General features: G+C 38.5%; 1 protein-coding gene across 1 annotated transcript in view; it reads right to left on the bottom strand.

Moving 5' to 3' along the window:
• Wls (Wnt ligand secretion mediator) overlaps positions 1 to 19,655 on the bottom strand; it is a 108,692-nt gene extending 89,037 nt beyond the window's left edge. The window contains exon 1 of the mRNA XM_036190129.1: positions 19,244 to 19,655. Within this exon, the coding sequence (XP_036046022.1) occupies positions 19,244 to 19,349 (106 nt within the window). The 5' untranslated portion in view covers positions 19,350 to 19,655. The remainder of the gene's footprint in view (positions 1 to 19,243) is intronic.
• Between the last annotated feature and the right edge of the window lie 3,587 nt (positions 19,656 to 23,242).

The following is a 23,242-nucleotide window of genomic DNA, read 5'->3' as shown; positions in this document are numbered from 1 at the left end:
TAGGGGTCTAACTAAATGAGACAAGGTGTATCTCATGCAGAGAAAAAAGTCAAAGGAGGGAAGTAACAGCTATCTTCAATTATGTGAAATATTACCATGAAATAAACAGGAAACACATGTTCTAGATTACTCCAAATAGAAAATCCAGGATTCACAAGTAGAAATTAATTGTGATCCCAGAAACACTTTCCACTGAGGGGTAAGAAAGAGTGTTCATAGCAGTGTTTAAACTAGATTGAAAAACTGAGTGGATCGAAAAATTAAGTGAACTAAAGAACAACAGGTCACTGGAATGGAAGGTCACTATAGGAAGATAGGAGAGACGGGACTAGAGAAATACCCAGGATCTTCCCAAAATAAAAATCTTTGTTGCTCCAAATAATTAGCAAAATGTGGGTTTGCTGTTGAAAAAGGGAAATGGAAAGTAAGGCTAGAGATTTCCACTGAGAAGAAAATACCAGCAATTTTTCACATAAAAAGGAAAGGAGGAATTCAGCCTAGGAGGAAAGTACATTAGATGATAAAAGACCCAACAGGAGAAGAAATTTGTTAGAGATCATTTTCCATCTGTTTTTTTTTTCATCTGTTTTGAATAGATAATCCAGGGATAGGACAGTTGGTGTTTTGAAACAAAAATAAAGTCAAAAGGCCAAGATCTTTTTACTGTCTTCCAAATATAAGACACTCAGATGCCTAGGATATATGACCACTTTGTTATTAAGCTTAAAAATTATGTTTCATTTGTTAAAGACAGATAAGTGGGAAATAGCTATATAACAATAAATAGGCATACCCTTGTCAGTACACTACTGCTGCCTTTGTTTTCATCATTCCTTATTTCCTCAATACCAACAACTCATTATAAAACATCTCACTACTAGATTGATGGACTAAACGGATATAGCATAGATAAGTTTAAAGTTCTTTCTTTCTAAACCACCCACGCTGTAAATTTCCAAGCTTGTTCTCATAAGTACTAGAAAATTAACCTGTAGTGGTACACACCTTTAATCCCAGCACTTGGGAGGCAGAGATAGATCTCTGAGTTCGAGACCAGCTTGGTCTACAGAGCAAGTTCCAGAACTACCAGGGCTGCACACAGGGCTGCATACAGAAAAAGAAAAGAAAAGAAGAGAATATTAACCTGTAGCAAGACATATAACCTCCTTTGTAAAAAGATATGTGTTGAAAGAATAACAAGTGTTCCTTAACAACAACAACAAAAATCTATATTGATTCACCTTTCCCTACTGAATATGAATAATACTAAAAGAATTTCTGCTCTCTCTTCATTTGTAAGGCACTCAGAGTATTTACAGTCAATATCTTTCACAACACCAATTAAGTGAGCATTAAAGATTACTATTCTTTGATTTCTAAGAAAGAAACTACCACAAGATAAAGCAAATTTTCCAAATTTATCCAGTAAATGAGATAATTTAATTCTCTATTCAGAATTTATTTTAGAGACTTAGTACAAAGTGACTCAAATCTGGTAAATTCATCGAAATTCCCAAATCTTACAACCTTTTTCCCATTTTTCACTACCCATCAAATTTTACCATCTAATTATAAGTGGCCACCATGAAAACCCTGGGCAGGGCCAGCACCATTACTATTAGTTACCTACTTTATCAGTAGAACTTGATTCTGCCTGGCTGCCTCTGGAAAAATTTTAACCACTCAATTAGCTATGGCATAGTTGGCTTAACTCAGACGAAACAGTGAACCAAATGGCAGTAGTTTTTAAAAGTGCCTCTCCATTCTGATTACAAAGGAAGCATGATTAACGAAGTTCGCTTTGTGTCCAAGCTCCATTCTGAGAGAAAGAGAAAGAGCTTACTGCTCCTCAACTCCTTTCTGATTTCCGAGTCCTTTCCTACTTGTCTCATCACCCACACAATCTGTTCCCAGCCCACACAAACAATCAAGCCAGTCTGTGGAGAGTTCCTAAAACATTTATGTGGTAAAAACAGACAAAACTAGCAGAACTTCATCTTAAAGGATGATGGGACATTCAGTAGAAGAGTTCACAAAGGGAAATAGAGACCGAGGCCCTAAGCTGAATGGATTTGCCCACAATGGCTAACACAATGCTAGTCCTTATGAGGACTTGTTAACTTTCTGGTCAATTTGCAGCCACCTCCAGCTTTTGCCCTCCAAAACCTGTTTCTTTTAGAAGTATTTTTTGATGTTTTGGTTTTTTGAAACAAGGTTTTTCTGTGTAACCCTGGCTATGCTGGAACTAGCTCTGTAGACCAAGCTAGCCTAGAACTCAGAGATCTGCCTGCTTGTGCCTTCCCCACCACCATCACCAGTGTTGGGATTAAAAGTATGTACCATCACTCCTGGATAGAAGAATTTTCTAAAGAAATGCAGTGAATAAGTTAAGGAAGTCCAAATCAGTGACTTAAGGATACTTCAGTTTTTCTAGAATTTAAAATGTAAAACCAAGTCAACCAAAGAATCTAGTTCCAAATAAACAGCTCAAAGGGGTAAGCTATGAATAAACACTTAGCACACTGTCTAGAGTGTAAATGGTGCTCAAATAATATTGCCTGATTATAATCATATTTTGTTGTGTAGTGCTAAACAATATTTTTATAATTATCTCAACTTTTCTACTCACCTAAAATACTTTTACTTTATCTGTACTTTGGTTCATTGTTAAAATCAAATGTTTCACATGCATTGTCTTCTTTTGCAATATGTTACAAGGTAAAGCAAGCTTAGATCTCACAGTTGAGATTCAGTGAACTCATTCCAGTGCATTCTTTCCTTAGCATCACAGATGAACAGATGATCCTGTCCCACGACTCTATGTCTTCCAGAATTTTGTGAAGTGGAAAATATGCCTTAATCATCATCAAAACATCTGATCAGTGTTTAACAGCACTGGTTGGCAATCTTGGGCATATACCCAAAGGATGCTCAATCATACCACAAGGGCACTTGCTCAAATATGTTCATAGCAGCATTATTCATAATAGCCAGAACCTGGAAACAACCTAGATGCCCCTCAACCAAAGAATGGATAAGGAAAATGGGGTATAGTTACACAATGGAGTATTATTCAGCTGTAAAAAAACAATGACCTCATGAAATTTTCAGGCAAATGGATGGAACTAGAAAAAAATCATTCTGAGTGAGGTAACACAGACCCAGAAAGACAAACACAGCATATACTCACTCATAAGTGGATATTAGGAGTAAAGTATAGGATAGCCAACCTATGGTCCACAGCCTCACAGAGGCTGGATAACAAGGAGAGCTCAGAGAGGGATGCATGTATCTCCCTGGGAAGGAGAAATGGAGGGAATCTCTTGAGTGAACTGGGGGCAGGGGATGGGGTAGTGGAGGGACAGGAATTTGAGGGAGCAGGTCGGGCAGGCTGGGTGCAGAAGGTGGGTTAGGGTGGGATGGGGAGCAGGGAGTCAAGAAAGAGACATTTTGATAGGGGGCATTTTGGGGTTAGGGAGAAACCTGGCACCAGGAAACACCCCAGGAGTTCATAAGGATAACCATAGCTAAGACTCCTAGCAATAGTGGAGAAGGTACCTGAACTGGCCATCTACTGTAATCAGGTTGGTGACTACCCTAATTATCATCAGAGATACTCTATCCAGTAACTGATGGAAGCAGATGCAGAAATCACAGCCAAGCACTGGGCTGAGCTCTGGGAGCCTTGCTGAAGAAAGAGAGAAAGGATTATACAAGCCTGGGGTGTAATGATGGGGGAATCCACAGGGGCAAAACAATTTATATATAAAAAAGAGCACTGGTTGGTCTTTCAAAAGACCTAGGTTCTATTCACAGAACCCACATGGCAACTCACAACTGTCCATAATGCCAGTTCCAGGGGATCCATGCCCTTCTTCTGGCCTCCAAGGTACCAGACATGTACATGTTACACAGACATATAAGCAATCCAAACAGCCATACATATAAAACAAAACTAAATAAATCAAAATAAATGTCTGATCTACAGATAAGCAAAAAACTCTACCCCATGCCTTTAATAAAAAATGGGGGGGGGGGAATGAAAGTATTTTCTGGCCCCTCCTTTAAAATTTGCCAAAATATCTAAAGAACTAGATTCTGCTTGGGGAAACTGAAAAACACCTGACAACTTGAAACAGACCACAGTTTAAAGAGACATTCAACAATTGTTCACTGAAGCAACTATGAGTTAGATGGAGAAAGACAAAGAAAAGACTACAGAGAGCATTTACTTCTCCTGGAGGAGAGCTCAGAAAGTAATTTGGTAATTTCTACAACAAATAATTCTATGTTAAAAAAAAATACAACTATGCCGCTTTACTCTTCTTAACACCTGTTCCCATGTAGCAAATAAGATTCCAAATTTTCAGGTTTTAATCACCACAAATCTAGTGTTTTCTCAAACAAAACACACCATAAACATAGTTCTTTTTTCAGTTTCCATGACTTCAAATTTGAAGATCCCTGGTGGACTGGCCTATCTTGGAGTGTGGCAAGATCAAATGAGGTGATTTCTACAAAAGCACTTTGAAGAAGGATAAAAGCTGTCTATAAATGTAAGGTTTCAGGAATATCAAATGCATATTCTAGACTTAACATACACTCCACAAAGCATGATAAAGGTCATGGCAAATCTTTGGTTCCTGCATTACCTCCATTTTTGTTCCTATTGTCATTTCTGAAAACCAAACGTTTGCTTACATTTCCCTATAGTATAGGGGAGGCTCTTAGCGACTTTAAATTATCTGAAGAGTGATTATAAAAACACAATTCTATAATTTTAAGCAGGTAATTAATGAAATTAATACCAAAGAAAATTTTAAAAGGCAGATGTGCCTGGGAAAGACACTTAAAAAGGGCAAATGCCTACACTATGAACAAATACGGGGCTAATGGTTTCCATATTATCTCATTAAAGTCAGGACAATTATATATCCTAGAAGACATTTCTGAATGTGTGCATTCCTTAGAATAATATTAATATTTTACAGGACTCCAATACCTTCATGTTTAAGAAACTACTACTTCAAAAAAGGTTGTTTCTTGGTAGGACTGTGCCTCTAAATCACAGATTTGTAGTATTTTTTTTCTACAGTGAACTCATTTTCAAGAAAGTAAAACTTTTAAGAAAACATGGATAGAGAGATAATAAGCATACCAGAATTTTTAAATATGCTTTTGTCTTAAATCCCTCCCCTAAGTCTACCCTCCGCCCCTTGAGGATATTTACAATCTTCCATGACACATGCTCTGTACCTTCTTGGTTCAAGGAAAACACACCTACAGCATTTCAAATTAACTACTGACCCTTACTCTCACACTATAAACAAACCCTTTTCAGAATCTCAATTGCATTGTGTCCACATTGGTTAAAGCTGGAAGCCTGGTGACCTCATGTGGTGTTAGCTTCTCCCATGCACCAACAGCATCCGCCTTTCTACTCAATTACCCTCTTTGGTGCCAGAGGATTGCTAGCCAATGAACATACACAATAGGCTTCTGCTTCATTACACTAACCAACAGCAGGATAGAAATAAGCAGAAGAGGAATAAACAAGCTAATTTATCATGAGGCCAGAGCAAGTGTTCACCAGTCTTGCCATGGAAAACTTGAGTGGTTAACAGGCATTCTCTGCAGTTTGAGGTGATCTTTAGGATTTTACAGAGTATAGACCAGCTGTAACAGAACCTCAACGATTCAATAATTTTTCAGATTATCAGGTATGAACACAAGCATACAAGAATCCCTACCTTGAAACTCTTAAATTCCTTTATAAAATCTACTCAATAATTATTTAGGGACACTCAGCCCTGGATTTCAGATAATGGGGACCAACATTCTGATAATTTGTCCCAAGTTCTCAACCTGACTGTGGGGCCTCTGTTATTCATCATGAACGAGGTGGTCAGGAGGGACCCAGCCTCTTTGTGAGGAGGATCTGGTGCCCCCTTCATTAGGCAAGGGCACAGCGGTTGATTAAATTAACAACTTCGGAGGGCTTCAGTCCCAGTTCCCAGACATTAGCACCATCATCCAGAACAAATTAAAGTCTCACAGCAATTAAGCAGATTTTGAAAATGAATTTCCCATGGTTCAATGGCTCAATAGCAATCTTGAGTTAAGTAGTAGAACAGAGCTTGAAGGAAAGAGGAGGAATTGCTAAATTTCTAAAGTAAAGTGCAGCTGGCAGAAAGACAACAGAAAGCCTCTGTTAAGTGTCTCTACTTAGTGAGACTGAATGTCAGGCACCAGAGGTGAAAAAATAAATAAAATTTAAACAAAATTGTTGCATTAAAATGGTGAATTTCAGAAAGATTTCCTTTTTCTATTTTTATTGTTTTCAATTACTTTAAGGTTGTTATATTCCTAACTAAAAATTAAAATAGAAAAATTTCCTTTCACCAGATTTTAAACTCAAACCAACAGTCTAGCCATCCACATCTTAGAAAGCTTCACAACAGCTTCCCCAGGACACTGGGTGAAAGGACTAAGACTAAAAATAAAATAGTCATTGTTTAATTTTAAGGATTCAGTATTTGACAGACCCCCTTAATAAAGTCTTTTAACATCTTATTTAATCTTATAGTAATCTTAGGAGATAAGCCTGGTGAATCTACTTTACCTTCTTTGAAGAATACTTTCAGACTTGAGTTAAATAATTATTCAAGGTTGCATAACCAGCACATGGTGGAGCCAGGACTTGAATCCACACCTTCTGGGTGATAGCTCACTGTACAGTGCTTATTGAGCATGCCCAGGAACTAGGTTCAATCTGTAAGGTTCAATCTGTAACACTACAAATAAATAAGTCTAAAATTTAAACTACCATTTAAATCTAATCTTCCAGTCTCAAAGAACAACCATATGTCTGCAAAATTCTTAGAAAAGTAGAAAAACAAATTCCAATTTTTAAGAGTTTTTAGTCAAACTGTGGGGCTTCTAAAATAAGTCTTTCAGAACAGTCTTCATGAAGCAGAAGAAATAAATCTAAAACAAGTCCCTCCAGAACAGCCCTGATGAAGCACGAGAAATATATTTGCTTTGTAAACACAATAAATCACAAGTTTTCCACTATCACTCAGCATCTCTATTTGATTATTCAAACTTTGGAAATATATGCACTAGAGCATATTCCCTTTATACTTAATTGTCAAGTATGGATAAGCAACCACAGTCAATTACCTATGTTTATTCTCAATCAAAGAAAAAACACATCAACAAGAGGGAATGACAATGAACAGTGACCAAGAAGCTTGGATCAAACTACATGCTGTCCCTTGGTCTCCTCTGGGCCTTGGTTTCCACAATATAAGAGAAGGTTCCTTTTCAACTCCAAAAATAGTACAAGTTTATTCATATCCAAGTATACATACCATGAAGGTATGCATGAACTTTTGTTAACATGTTCAAGTGAAAAATAAAAGCCTTATCTTCATTTAAACGTAAAACTACAGCCTGGAATACAACACTTAGGGCAGATGTTAATGAATATTTTTGGTATCTTTTCAGTAAGTCCAAAGTGTAAGGCATTTATCCACGCATTCTGGTACTCATATTGTACTTGACTATGGTAACAACTACATGTCAGGATGGAGCTTATAGTTTTATATAGCTTCTTAAATGTTATATTATTCTTATTTTAAAATTCAAATGGTGATAGTGATGTATACTGGTAGAGTGCTTACCTGGCATGTACATGCCTCTAGTGTCACACACACAAAAAAATATTTTGACAATACATTTCCATAGTTCTAGTTAATACTCTAATAGCTGATATCACATTAGTAAAAGATCGTTTTCCCTCAAATTTGATGTTCAGAAGTCACTATCATATAGTATGCATTTGGAAGAGGAAAAATGTCACATGGATAATGACTCGTTTTATATTGTAAAACAGAAGGGCAACTAAAGCTTTTGTTATAACCAGCAGAGATAGAACATGTAAGTAAAATTTCTTTAAAATTTGTTACCTAGGCTTACCTATGCTATATACAGCCATGTATACTGGCCCAGGATTTTAGATTTTGAGAGTAGTACTAGAGATTTAACTCAGGGCCTTGTCTGAGCTATCTCCCCAACCCCAAGGCAGAGTATTAAAAGGAAAATATTTATGATTCAATTTAAACCTTGTGAAAGCTATTAAAAATTAAACCAAAAGATAAATGAACCTCTGTGATTACAAATATGTGAAGGACATACTTCTTGAACTATTGGTTAGCATTGACTATGCCAATAAGAAGTTCATAAAGCTGTATTGTTGGGTTTTTAGTAGTACCTAACCAACTTAGAAGCAAAAAATAAAACACAGAATGAACACAAATGTATACATGTATGTGCTAAGCATGTACTTAGTGGTAACTTCTAATCCAGAAATGTGGTTCTCAGAAAGTGATTCCTCTGTGCCTATGAACAGGCACATTTGGAACAAATGCATAAATTATACTTTCACTTAAATTCCATGTTCTGCCTGTAAATTCTTTAGGTAAGGAAACTGAGACATTAAAGTTTTGCCTAGGTTTCAAAGGAAGTCTGATAACAATTAGATAAATCAGATCATGACCATTGGTTGCTACAATAAAATTCTTAGAACTTGAAAAACTTTGACCAGAAAGGTTAGTGCATTTTTCTCTTATTTTTCTCATACATAATAACAGCAGTTCTACTATAACAGAGCTATAATTCCAGCCCTCTTTTTACTTATTTGAAACAGGATCTCACTAAATTGCTGATTCTGGCCTTGAAGTCACTTCCCAAGTAACAATGATCCTTTTGCTTTAGTGTCTTGAGTGTGAGATAAAGGCTTTTACTACCCAGTATAGCCAGCCTTCTTTTGGGCCACCAACTAGCTCCCAAATCAGGACATGGAGACTTGTTATTAGTTATGAAAGTTCAGCCTTAGTTTGTGCTTGTCCCACTAGCTCATAACTTATATTAACCTGTTTCTCTTCATCTATGTTTTGCCTCAGGTTTTTTACCTTCCTTTCAATCTGTATGTCCTACTCTGTGTCTAGCTGGCTGGAGGCTGCCTGGCTGGCTGGTGCTAGGGCACCTCCCCCTTTTTCCCCCTCATTCTCTGCTTTCTTTCCTCTTCTCTTCTTTCCTCCTAAGTTATTCTCTCTGCCCACAAGCTCCTCTTATCCCTTTACTGCCTAGCTATTGGCAATTCAGCTTTTTATTAGACCAATCAGGTACCTTAGACAGGCAAAGTGAAACAGCAACACATCTTTACATAATTAAAAACAATAAACAAATACAACACATATTTGTCTAGTTCAACAAATTCAACATAAAAAATGCCTTCACATAGATAAAATAATATTCTGCAACATAAACAAACGTAACATATCTTTACATAGTTAAAATAATACTCCATAGCAACTCTGGTTTTTGGTAAACAAAAACCATCATATGAGAAACCTTTAGCTACCATGCTACTGTTTTATAAAATAACTATTTCTCAAGAATCCTTTAATACACCCAAGTAATCAACAAGTACCTTTCTAAATTTTAACAGCTCTCTTAGTGTGAAGAATTAGTGGCTTACCTAGACAGAGCTGAGATAAGACCTACTTTATAAAAGTTACTGTCTTATAGATATGTTAACCCTAGTTTTAATCAGAATCTCAAACATATTCATCCTTCTCCTAAAATGCATTTTCTTGAGTGAATGGAGTAATTGATGAAAGTAATAGAAGAATTTTTTTGGTATCTGTGAAAAGAAGAAAGAAAGAAAGAAAAGGAAAAGAAGGAAGAAAAGAAAGGAAAACAAATCCTAATTAAAAGATGATAGTGCTCATTCATTTTAAAAATCAACTTGCTATTTCTTTTTTCTTTCTTTCTTTTCATCAGCTATTACACAGAAACATCATGTTCTCTTAGAGCACAACTCTATTCTGCCTGAGCATGTACAAAGAGTGGTGTCAGGGTCTCAACATATCCATACTCTCATGAACCCGAAGGTTCTATGCAGCCAGACATTGAAACAAAGATAATTCAGGTCTCACAGTTTTCTGTTGCAGCCATCTCTGTCCTCCAAAATGTAGAGACATGTTCTATAAGTGATAGCAGTTTGTTCATAGCCTCAAGAATTTTATGTATAATTGCTTAGCTCAAGGATTGCAGCTTAAGGACAGAATCAACTTAAGAGAACTGAGCAAAGAAAGGAATGTGGGGGTGTGTCTTTCCCATTAAAGGCATTCTACTCAGGGCAAGTTACAGCCTAAAGGACAGCATAAAACATGTTGAGAAGCAGATGAAAAGAAACTGGACTTCAAAAATGCATGACTGCCTTCAGAGAAGGCTGGATTTAACAAAGTTGGAACCACTTTTTGGTTGTGATAACCTGAAGGCAAACATGCTAAGTAGTAAAGACTGAAAGTCAATATCATGTTAACTAAATTACATGTTGCTTCATGACTGCTTTGTTCAAGAAAAAGAAAGACAAAGGAAGAAGAACTTACAGTGCAATCCATGAGGTTGGCTTTATTAATGTAGAACTTGAAAAACACCGAGACAACCATTTTTAGACCAATTGTCTTTTTTTCCTAAAGAAAAATTTTAATACCTTGCCAAAATAATATAGTAGGCTTGATCTTTTCTTTTAATTCCCTCTGCTCTCTTTGACATGTGCATTTGTGGATAAAACCCCTGAGCTATGCAAGGGAATTAGACAGAAGTTTAAGAAAGTCCTATAATTTGCATGAACCAGTTTTTTGTTTTTGTTTTTGTTTTTTTTTTTAAAACACTCCTTTTTCTGAGAACATTAAAAGCATACAACAGGAAGGAGAAAAAGCAGCAGGGACTTGAAAGTACAGGATTTAAATGGGCATGGAGATGGAAGTACTAGTTTGGGGTAGGGGAATGAGTAGCATCAGAAAAAAGTAGGTGTGAGAAATCCAGCCCAGCTATGTCATGAAGGGATGTTTGCACAGGCCTTAAATTTCTTTTTTTCTGGGCCACATTCTGCTATCATCTCCTTTGATATCCACACTGCCCTCTTTCCTTTACCCATTACATTCAATACCTATTATACAGGCTAAATAAAGCCAAAGGAGACTCTTCAGCACCCATTTCCCAAGTTTTCTGTAATGCTCATCTACCCTTTGCTGCAAGATGCCATGTCACCAAGGAGGCATGTGAGGTTGTTAGGCTTAGCCCTTGCCAGCATGGCCTACAAGCATAGTCACAATCACAGTGCTGGTATGAGGGTTGTTATGTGTGAGGTATTGGAGTCATTTGTTTAGGAGGCTGTCTTTTGATACTCAGGTAGCAAATGAGAATGCTTAGTTTGAGGAAGGGACATAAGTCAAAAAAAGAGTATGAGCTTTCATGTCATATTTCATTTGTGTGGAACCTCACACCTTTGCCCCTTTGTGTTTCTTAGAAATGGAAGGAACATGAGAAAACCAAAAAGAAAAAAAAGGAAAGAAATAGAAGGGACAGTGGGATAAAAGCAGCATCCAACATTAAGAACATGGTTTAGGATTGAATAAAAGATAGCTTCAAAAAGGTTCCTTAGACTGGTCCTGTGGAACTATAATCACAGGATCTCCATTACTCAGAGCAACAACAGGATATCTAAGAAGAGTTTTGGTGAAGGTACAGTGATGATGGTATGCCAGAAGCCTTGAACCAAAGATTCACTGCAGTAAACATTTTGGAGGTGGGGCTGATTGGACAAAAGGGTATACTAAATGACACACAGCTGTTCCAGATGCCACTAGAATGAAGGACGTGAGGTGAGAGACTGGGAGGTGAGCAGGATTGGGGTACATGATGTGAAATTCCCAAAGAACCAATAAAGAATTATGTTTAAAGAAAAAAATCCTAATGTGTATATACAGCAATGTACTTTCTGATTGAACACTTTTTATTATGGGAAATTGCACATACCCTAGAACTGGATTATGGTGGAGCACCTTTAGTACCAGAACTTGGGAGGCAGAGGCAGGAGGATCACTGTGAATTCAAGGCCAGCCTGGTCTACAAAGTGAATTCCAGAACAGCCAGAGATGCAGAGATGTTTGTTACACAGAGAAACCCCATCTTGAAAACAACAAAAAACAAACAAACAAAACACACACACATACACATACACACACACACAAAACAAAACACCAAACAAACAACCAAACAAAAATCTAGCCCAGATAGCAATTATACTGGTAAAAAATTAAAGGACAGTTGTAAAAAATATTTAATTGTCTTAGTTCCCTGGTTTTTTAAATTGTTAACTTCTGAACAAAGTAAAAGATCAGTTTTAAAAGATAAATAAACACTCATTGAAATTAGAAAAAAAAATTCCTTAAATGGGTCTGAGATTCAAATGAATTTTTGAGAAAGCAGCAATAATATCACTGTGGATTATAATGAGCATTAAATGAATCAATACATTTGAAATGTTTTACCTGGTCACACAACAGGCAAAAATTACAGCAAGGCAAATACTTGCTCCTGGTCAGACAGTAACATGATTCTTATTTTTGTTCCTCTACAAAACTTTGTTAGGGATAGAATGTGGAGGTTCGATGAAGAAGCTGGGAAACCATTGAAAAAAGCAAGAGTCTTAGCATTTTTTTTAAATCCTGAAATACGAGGCATCTTTTTCATAATTTAAAAATCATTTCAGTTTGTTTATGCAAAGGAAAAGTCACAAAACATTCCTTTATCTTAAAGTCCTGTCCTCCCATTACCATCAGACACTTTGGAACTACCTGATTCTGACCTACTTGTCTCTTTAGGCCACCATCATCAAGTCTCAGAACCCAAGTAAAACTAATATGATTGTGTAAATCTGTTGAAGTTTCTATCAAAAGCAAGAGCTTCAATTTTTCCATGTAGAAAAAATATCTATTAGCATTTTCCCCAAGAATAAAATGTACCTTTCATGGTGTCAACATTGCTATTCCTTAGAGCTACCGCTCTTGTACGCTGACATTTTGGGAGGGATTTATTTATTTATTTTTTTAAGTTTCAACTGCTCCCATTACTGCCATTCATAACTTCCAAAACCCTCTTCAGTCTCCAGTGATTCTTTCTCTTGTCTTCCTTTGAAAAGTCCAAACTTCTTATATAACTACATAAATATGTCAAACTACCAGCTGGATAAAAGAAAACCAAGCAATCTTTCTTTCTGGTTAATGAACCAGGCTGCTCAGACAATTGAATGATTCGTACAATTATGGAGGCTGGATAGAACTTGTAAAAATGGTGTTTGAATGTTTCCAAAGGATACTCTCCCTTGGCTTGCTAAGATACTGCATTGGCACTACAGTTAGACTTCCTTTATCATGATATAGATTATTCTTCCCTTCCACGTTATAACAATGAGAAATCAGTTATGGTTTCCTGTTCCTCATTCTACTTCTCCGCATTAAAATCATTTCTACTTATACCCAGAAGTCATGATTTATATAGGATCATTTAACTCTGGTTTGTGATATCAGATTGACTGGAGTCTAGTTGTATACTTGACTGAGAAAGTTAATCTTGAGAAATTTTACTAGAACTGTCTGCATCTTGGTTTACTAATATAATAGTGATAAAATAAAATCAGTAAAAGAATACCAATGATGGCCCAGTGAAAAGGTTCAGCAGGTAAAGGTGTTTGCCACAAAGTCTGACAACAAGTGTTCAATCTCTGGGGCCTACATGGTAGGATAGAACAACTCCTCTGAGTTGGTTGTCTTCTGAGATATACACATATATAAACACACACATAATTTTTTAATTGTAATACCATTAACAAGGCTCTTGTGGATTAAATTACACAAAATCTGGCATTCAATACATGTTCAACATATTTTATTTATACATTCATTTCAGGAATAAGTATTAGCTAATAATTTGCTGAACAGCATAGCTTCCAATTTTGTATGTTCTCAAATTATCAATAAATAAGTGATTTGTAGAATCCTCATCATAAATTTTCTGTGAGTCTCCCTAATTTACTGAGGCTCTAAGTTCCCTCTAAACAATCTTTAGGCAGCATATAGGCCTGTCATGAGCACACCATGGACCCAGATAAAGCACTTTGGACATTAGACCAGTGATACATCTAAGTTTTGAGCTAAGGGCATTCTATAAAACTACTTTATGAGTGAGATAGATATGACCCTTTCCTCAGTCAGCACATATTTAACAATAAAGGTTGCCAGGAATGGTAGAACATGCCTGTAATTCTAACATTTGGGAAGTAAGAGGCAGGCAGATCTACTATGTGTCCTGGTCGGCATAGGGAACTCCATGCCAGCCAGGTGTACAACATAGTGAGATCCTGTCTCAAAAACAAACAAACAAAAAAGGCACACACCTTTAATCCTAGCACTCGGGAGGCAGAGTGAGGTGGATCTCTGGGAGTTCAAGGCCAGCCTGGTCTGCAGAGCAAGATCTAGAACAGGCACCAAAACTACACAGAGAAACCCTGTCTCGAGAAAACAAAACAACAACAAACAAAAATAGTATGAAAAAATAATAATGTAAAAAAATATAAAAGTAAAAGCCAAATTATTGTAAAATGTCAAAAAGGCAGGGTTTATAGGCAGATGATTTGTAAACTTCACAAAACAATTCATAATTACCTCAAGGAAATATTTCTCACTTTATTAGGGAAAGAAAAGTTGCACTAGAAGGCTAGATGGGAGGTACTGAACCAATCAGAGAACAATTAGAGACTATTAGCATAAGCATTGTCTCATTGTAATAAACAAGAGGTTTAGCTTGCTAGACATTAAATAATGTTATTTTAATAATGAAAAAAAAAATGATTGCCCTAAGTGAATTTATGAGGCTACACAGACCTTACATAAATCACAGTAGTATGATTCCTTTAGGAGCTAACAAAAAGAATGAAAAAGTATAGTTTGATCAGGTATATAATTTTACAAAATAAAAGGCATAATAAATTACAGAAAAATATGACCAGTATCAGCCAAAAAGCAATTAGTACTTTTCAAGATTCTCAGAAGATATAGCCTAGTGTAGTGAGCCATACCTGTAATGCCAGAATTTGGGACATGGAAGGAAGATCAGAAGTTGGAGAACACCCTCAGCCAGTGAGTTCAAAACCAGCCTGGGGTACAAGAGACTCTCTCAAAAGAAGCAAACCAAAGATTCTCACCAGATACTTGACTACTTCAGGATTACAATGAGTACAATATTAACACACATTAAAATGCAACATATACAGCAAAATTAAAATCTAATGTACTAAAATCAAGTGTGCCTTGTTTCATTCAATTTATCAAATTTCTGCAACTTTCAAATGAAAATCAGCAGCAGACAAATTCTCATATGAATGAATAACAAGATCATCAACAGTTTCCACTTAATAACAGCATGATAGAGTTCTGCATGCTTGACAGCACTGTTTGAGAAAATGTGTTAAATGTGTATGTCTGTATGTCTTACATACATTAGATCTTCAGCATTAAAAAGGGAGGCACACACATGACTTCTGAAAAAAGCAATTCTTCACAAAGAAATTAAAGCTAGTGATTTGTTTACTTTTACTTGCAATTTTAATTTGAAATTCTTATTTGTGGATTTGCTTAAAACAATTTAACCATAATCCATTCTGTTCAGTTGTAATCTCTGCTCATTTCATGATTTTAGAATAGGTGAAACAGTGACTTGATTCTTCAAACATCAAAACCCCAGAAATGATTCATCGGAAACTGAACAAACTACACGATGAACCAGACACTCAAGTTCATGATTTTTAGTGTGCTGTGCTCTTGTTTCATGACACACGGTCTCCTTCCCTACCTCTTCCATCACCCCTACAGCTGCTTCTCCATGAACCAAAGAAAAATTATTTTAAGATTTTTCAGGCTCGGTTTTCAGGAGGATAAAATTAAGCTATACCTTTCAAAACATTTTATTTTCCTTTTAGGATTTTTAAATATTAAATACAGTCTCAACATTAAAACAGCTAGTCACTTAGTAAATTTGTCTGAATGTATAAAATAACAGATGCCTAATTTTATAGTGTCTCAAAGATTTAACAAAAACATAAATCACTAAATTTATAAACCTACCAGTTTCTACCATGTAAGATATTCCTTACAGAGTCAGTTTGTAAAATTCCATCAAAAGTTCAATAATCTATACACATTGGCACAAGAAAAACACACAAAGCCATCAAGAAAGCAAGTAAACAAGCTAAGTAAGAAGACTTTTAGGATACAGGGGATTTGAACTAAATCAAAATTTAATTCCTTCTATTTGTTTTTATAGCTACTTTAAAAATTTTCCCCTTGATTTTATGAGGCTATAACTGAATATTAGTCCAATGTCTTATATAAAACTCTGAATACTAAAAGAGTTATACAATTAAAGATGAAAAGGATCTTAAATTCATATATCTACCAGTAAGGAGAAAAGGCTATTAGTTAAGTGACTGGCCTGGTCACTTTGAAATTCATGAATTGTTTTGGCTGTTTAGGGGATTCGTACTTTTGTGTGTGTCCTGTATTACCAGAGTTTTCTCATAAGATTCTCCTTCCCTGAGATGCCATGTTTTCTCTCTTGAGGGAAAACAAGGATCCAAAAGGAACACAGTGGCTACAGTTGTAAAGGCATAACTAGCTGCCTTAGGTCACATAAGTTGCAGTAGCATTGAGTGGAAGCAGAGGTTTCTAATCTTGTCCTCGTCTTCCTAACCTAAAAAATGTTCTTTCAAGTACTGATTTCAAGTCCACTCTGAAAGTTTCATATACTTTCAATTAGAGAAGTTGAGTGTTTCCACATAGCATGCACCTCTTGCTAATATTCATTTCCTGTATTTTGGTCTAGAGAGCCTAGGTTACCTAAATTTGTTTAGGAGCAAAAATGTTACTCTCCAAGTGGAAGAGGTTAAAAACTAAAACACTACTCAGTATGGGCTACATCTAATCTGTTCAGTCTCAGGATCAGAACTGTGGACAGTCACTGCAGTTGGGAGAGAATGAAAGTAAAACAGTAAGGCTGTGTAAAAACTTCCTCCAAGAAATGTTATAGAGATGTTTCTTTTCCAAGGAAAGTTAGAACTAAAGTAGTTTGTTAATTTGGGAAAATCTGTTAGGCAAGGCCTGCCGCTTCAGTAATTGGGGGGGGGGGGCGTCTCCCAAGGGAGGGAGGGGAGAACAACTTTAGCACTACTTATTTCTGACAAATCCTGATTTGAACAAACAAGTTCTCTAACTCTGGTCATTCTGATGTCCAGCAGACACTTACAGGAGCCCTTGGATCTCCTCTGTACAATAGTGAGGTTTCAGGAAATACACTAGTTCCAGAAGTGCTCTAGGAAACCTACAACCGGAACCAGGAGCTCTGTGGGCCCACATCTGCTTCACTGGGGAGTGAGGGGTGGGGGGGCTGCAGTGACAGGAAACTGTAATGGCTTACTATATGCAAAAACCTCAAAGGGAAGGTCAGACAAGGATAATAGGCCAATTTAATTCTGAAAGCACAAGGTGCAAGCAATTTTATTATGGTCTTCCACTGAAATCACACTAGATCCAATAGCATCTAACTGCAACTGCTCATCAAGGGAAACAAGAGGTGTAATTGCAACCGCGGTATAATCACTGTGAGCCTGTTGAGACTGCTGCTGCCTACAGCTCCCAGCAGAGAAGTATTAAGAATCTGGAAAATCCAATACAGAGAAAAAGAGATTCTACATGGCTTAGCAAAACAAAAGCCAAAGTGTGTGTGTGTGTGTGTGTGTGTGTGTGTGTGTGTGTGTGTGTGCAGTGACAAAGCTGTTTGCTGTTTAGCAGTATGTGTGTGTGCAGTGATAAAGCTGTTTAGCAGTGTGTGTGTGTGTGTGTGTGTGTGTGTGTGTGTGTTTTATGCGCGTGTACGTGCGTGTGTGTGTGTGTGTGCGCGCGCGCGCGGTGATGAAGCCGTTTAGCCCACAGGAAGGACAGAGGCTTAGAAAACTCTGGTTTTAACATGTACTGGATCTCCTCTAAGAACTCCCTTCTTGAAGCTTCTCCCACTCTCCTTTGTTTAAAACACTCAGCCTCAATGTTACAAAGATTGGCAGCACCAGACTCTCTGGAATGCGAACCTAAAACACCCGAGTCTAGAAGCAAAACACCGCGCCCATGACTCTCCGGCGGGTCTAGAGAGCTCCTGCGTGGCCTAAGGGCTCCCATGAGGAGCACAGACACCCCCTCCCTCCCCGGCTCCAGCGCTCTTCCACCCAGCTAAGAGCAACAGCCAGCCCCAAGGAACCTCCCAGCCGCTCCCGCTCCGAAGTTGGCACTGAAGTTTGTGCAAGGTTGTCTGGAATCTTGAGGAGGAAGGGAAGTGAGATGGAATGGACAGTGTAAGGAAGTTGGGTTTTCCGAATGAATACCTAGGCACAAGGTCGGCTACATCGGAAGCCTTTTTGGCTCAAGAGGCTGGGTTAGTGCGCACTGGGGGAAAGTCTCCCTGGCGCCGTTGCTGGGGCTTGGGAGCTGTCACCTGAGGGCAGCCCAGGAGGGAGCAAGAAACGTCCTCCTGGCGCCAGGGGAGGACCCCCGGTTTCTGACTCACTGGATCTTGGGGCTCAACGCAGAGGGGACAACAGGCAAAAGAAACACCTTTCAAACGGGCTGTCTGCTACACGCTCTCCAAGTTCGTGCTGGGAGGGCTAGTTCTCTCCCAACCACCCTACTCCATCCCGCTTGGAGTGCTCAGCTCAGATCAATCCACCGCCAGAGGTGGGTGGAGTGAGGCTTGGAAGCCAAGGGCTTAAAGGTTGAGACCCTAAATCCTGCCCTAGTCCCTCGCCGAGACAACCTAATGCATTTACACAAGCCACAGCCAGTAACAGCTCGCGGCTGACACAGGGCTCAGCAACCGACTCTCCTGTTATTCCTAATAAAGTCGATTGCGTTGCCCTCCCGGAGCTGATTGGAAGGGAACGGAGGGAAAAGGGGGCGGGCGAGGGGAAAGAGCAGGGGGAGCAATCAACTTTGAGACCCAGCACTTCCTCGCGATCCGTCGCCATGCTTAAGATCCACCCCCACCCCCTCCTGCCTTTCAAGTGGATACTGAAACTAGGCCAAAACTTTTCCCCTCCTTTTCTCTTTGCCACTAGACTGGATTGTGCCCCATGGAGCCCCATGGAGCTCTGCTTTCTTAAGCACAATAGCCGGACTAATTAGATCATAGAGGCAAGGCAGCGATACTGTAACAAGTAGCCCAAGAGGCAAAAGAGGGAAGGGCCGAAGAGAGGGAAAGGGGGAAAGTTTGCAGCTCTCACACTTACCGATCAAGCCTCCCACCAGAAAGGCAACGATTTGAAAAACCAGCAGAATTCCTCCAACAATGCAGAGCTTCTTGGTGCTCATGTTTTCTATAATTGCCCCAGCCATTTCTGCGCCCCCCCACACCGCCACTTCTTTTCTCCTTTAAATAAATGTTTTAGATTATGCTTTCGCTTCCCCTCTCCTTCTTCCTTGTCCTATTTTCCTGGTGCTGCAAAACTTCAAGGGTGCGATAGCACAGCCTAGATAGGACCCAGACCGCAGGCGCCCGCTCGGATCCCTGGGCGAAGCTGCTCGGGCTCCCCAGATGCCCAGAGCTGAGACTGCGGCCGCTCGGCAGCCAGTGGACGCTTAAAGGAGCAGGGAAGCGGATCACATGACACGCCTCCCTCTCTTTCTTCCTCCCTCCCTCTCGCGTTTCCTCCCTCCCTCCCTCCCTCCCTGTCTTCCTCAACTCTGGCCCGCCAGTTCAGAGATCTGAGCTCCCGCCAGCTTTGGCTCTCGGCTCTCAGGTTTGGCCTGCAGCTTGTCCGGGCAACAGCTGGTATCTTGAGTGGGGGTGGATGGTGGTGTTAAATGGACTCGGCATAAACAGCCTCTCGCGTGTTTCCTTTTCTGGTTCCAAAAGTATGGGATTTAAGTCATTGGTGGGCCGCTTTGCAAACCCTTAACTTACACATTGAACCCACCCCACCACCAACCACTAGAACTCTAGGAAAGAGGTGAATTTTAAAAAGAAATATAATGAGGGTTAAGTCAAAGTATAAAGAGAAGAAATGAGATCTCGGTTCAGGTTCCTTCTGCCTAGCCCTAGCCTGGGTTATACCCAGCTAAATACCCCACTATACTGCTCTTCAAGAAGCCTGACTGTCCAGTCAAACAAACCTCTGTTCCTTACTCCACCCTGGACTTCGAGTCTTGGTCTTAACTATTATCATAACGCTTTAAAGTTAATTCAGAACCCAATTTGTTTTAAAAACTCTTCGTTTTTTTTTTTTTTTTTTTTTTTTTTTTTTTTTTTTTTAACATTACCTTTATAGTTTCTCTATAAAGGAGTTGATCCCCTCCAATTCTGCTCTCACATGTTCACCTATTGTAAGGTCTTGTGTATGCACATTTGTTCCCATTACTAAGCTATAAGGTCCTGGGAGATTGGGACCAAATTCAATTCTCTTTGTATACCACCACCACCCCCATAGTGCCTAACAAATTTCTCACACTAGGAGATCCTGCATGAACTTTTGTGGAATGAATAAATAAGGAATGCTTAAGCAAGCCCACGGTTTGCATTTCAAAAGCCTTAAGGAACTTAGCTGGGTTAGATAGTACATTTGTTAAGTAGTACCCGTCAGAGTTTCAGGTGGGTGGTCACAGCTAAGGAGACTGAGTCAGGAGGATTAGGAGTTTAAGACCAACCTGGATAACTTTGAGATACCCTGTCTCAAAATAAAAAGTAAAAAGTGATCTGGAGATGTAGCTCTGTGGGAGAACTCTTGCTTAGCATGTGGTATGGGACTCTAGATTCAAACCCCATCTGAGGCAGAGAAGGAGAAAAGAGAATGTTAACTCTTTGAGAGATGTGTTTAATTTTATACACTACTTCCAAGGAAAAGTAATGGACAGTGAGTGATCATAAGATATTTTCTTTTGGCCAGCCTGTCCTAAACTCCAGGGCCTGGTTTCTCCATGTTTTGCAAACTGTCTATTTAACAAATACAACTCACATCACACCTTAGCTTTATAAAGGTGGCTCCTTGTCTTCCCAATACACATTTTCCAAAGTCACCAGAATACTTTATTTCTTGTTTCTTGTCCTGTTCCTGTGCTGCCCTCCTCTGAGCTCTTCCTGCACCTGCACCATGTAAGATATACTACATAAACAGGGTCATACTTAGACCCCAACTAGACCAGATACTCCTAAAGAGAGATGCCAGGTTGCATCTATATAAAACTTTATCTCCTTGGCCTCTAGCAGACCCCAAGAGTTCCAGGGCCATAGCTTTGTTTTATTCTTCAATTTGTTTCTTTCTTCAATCCTTTGTCCAACAGTCACTTACTGCTTTAATGTGTTTTCCTCTTTCCTTCCTGTGCACTAGAGAATACCAAAACTGCAAGAGTACTCAGAAGGAACTACAGGTTACTTGTCATTCACTATAGAATGATTACCTGCATTTTAGTTGACACATGGAACTCTCAGAAGGAAATACACAGAAGAACTGTGGGTAACAGTGCTCAGAAGTGTTTGAGTGCTACTTAGAGACTGGGCAGCCACTATAGATCATTGTCCTTCTTTGTTTACATTTTCAGAAGACTATATCATATATGTGTGGTAGAGAAAAAGGAAGGAAGAAAAAAGGAGGGAAGAGAGGAAGAAATTGAGCTCCTCATTTTATAGGTGTCCTGCTGGATGCTGGACAGTGAAAATGCTAAAACTTGTGTCCACTTCTGTTTGCTCATGGCCTTTTTAAAATCACCTTTCTATATGGCTGTCCCTGCTTCATCAAACTTCAGAGAGAGTCTTAGTTACTTTTCTGTTTCTATGATAAGGTCATGACCAAGGCAACTTATAGAATAAAGAGTTTACATGGGCTTGTAGTTCCAGTGAGTTAGAGTCCATAATTGTACAGCAAAGGTGTGGCACCAGGAATAGCTGATCCCCTAGTAGGAGGCAGAGCGAAAGCTAACTGAGAATACCTGAACCTTTTGAAACCTCAAATCCTACCCCTAGTAACAAACTTTCTCCAACAAGGCCACACCTCCTACTCCTTCCAAAAATTTAAAAGCAACAAAAACAACAACAACAAAAGGATTCTATCAATTGGAAACCAAGTATTCAGATATATAGGCCCATGAGGGGGCATTCTCATTCAAACTAAACCTCCCCCTGTGTCATTGGTCTTGACTAGGAAGGTTTCTTTGCATGTAATGGAAAGCTTTGAGTAAACTTGTCATACTTTTCTCAAAAAGTGGATTTTATGATAAGAATATCTACACAAAATGATTTAAGATTTTCAATTTCTGTTGTGTTTGTAAATATTAAGAGTGACTATCAAATCCTCATTTCCCAATGTGATAACATGAATACATAAAAAAAAAAAAAAAACTACCTGCCCCTAGGTCATTGACTAGTACCTTATAGTTACTAGTCAGCTCCAAGTCTCAATGTTCTCACCTATAAAAGAGAAATGATAAAAATACCAACGTTATGGTATATTCTTACAAGGTATGGATACCTATTATTTATTATTATATTAAGAAAACAATTGAATAAATAATCTTGGTCAGAAAAATAAAACTAGGGACTAGTGGTGTAGCTCAGATGCTAAAGTGCTCGCTGAGCAGGCATAAAACCCTGTTTTTGTGATTTGTTTCTTGCTTTTTCAAGACAGCATTTTCTGTATAACAGCTCTAGCTCTCCTGGAACTTGCTTTGTAGACCAGGCCAGCCTGGAACTCCACTTGTCTCTGCATCCTGAATTCTGAGATTAAAGGCATGTGCCACAACACCTGGCAGAACCCTAGCTTTAGTCCTAGCGATGCATAAACTGGGTATGGTAGCACACATATGTAATTCCAGCATCGGAGAAGGTAGATAATCAGGAAGATCAGAAGTCTAAGGTCATCCTTGACTAACAAGGCCATATACCAAATTTGAGGCCAGCCTAAGATGCATGAGCTCTTGTCTTAAAAAATAAAATAAACTAATAAGGTTGATCTGTGATTAGTTGTTTATCAGATATAACATTTGATCATGTTATGAATACTTTTTAAACAAGTCAGTATCTCAGTATCCAGCCTGCTGTATACTCATGACCCTCCTGTTCTGGACTACTGGATGCTAGAGTATTACAAGTATGTGTCACTACCACTATCCTAAAAATTATATCTAAAAATTGCTCCCTGAGACAGAGAGATGGATCACTGGATAGGAAAAAACATGAAGGACCTGAATTTGAACCCCTAGCATTTAGACGATAGAGCAAGACATGTATGTCCTTCTCT

The sequence above is a fragment of the Onychomys torridus genome, chromosome 6 (genome assembly GCF_903995425.1).
Source record: "Onychomys torridus chromosome 6, mOncTor1.1, whole genome shotgun sequence".
Classification (NCBI taxonomy): domain Eukaryota; kingdom Metazoa; phylum Chordata; class Mammalia; order Rodentia; family Cricetidae; genus Onychomys; species Onychomys torridus.
This window is presented reverse-complemented; position numbering and strand designations above follow the sequence as displayed.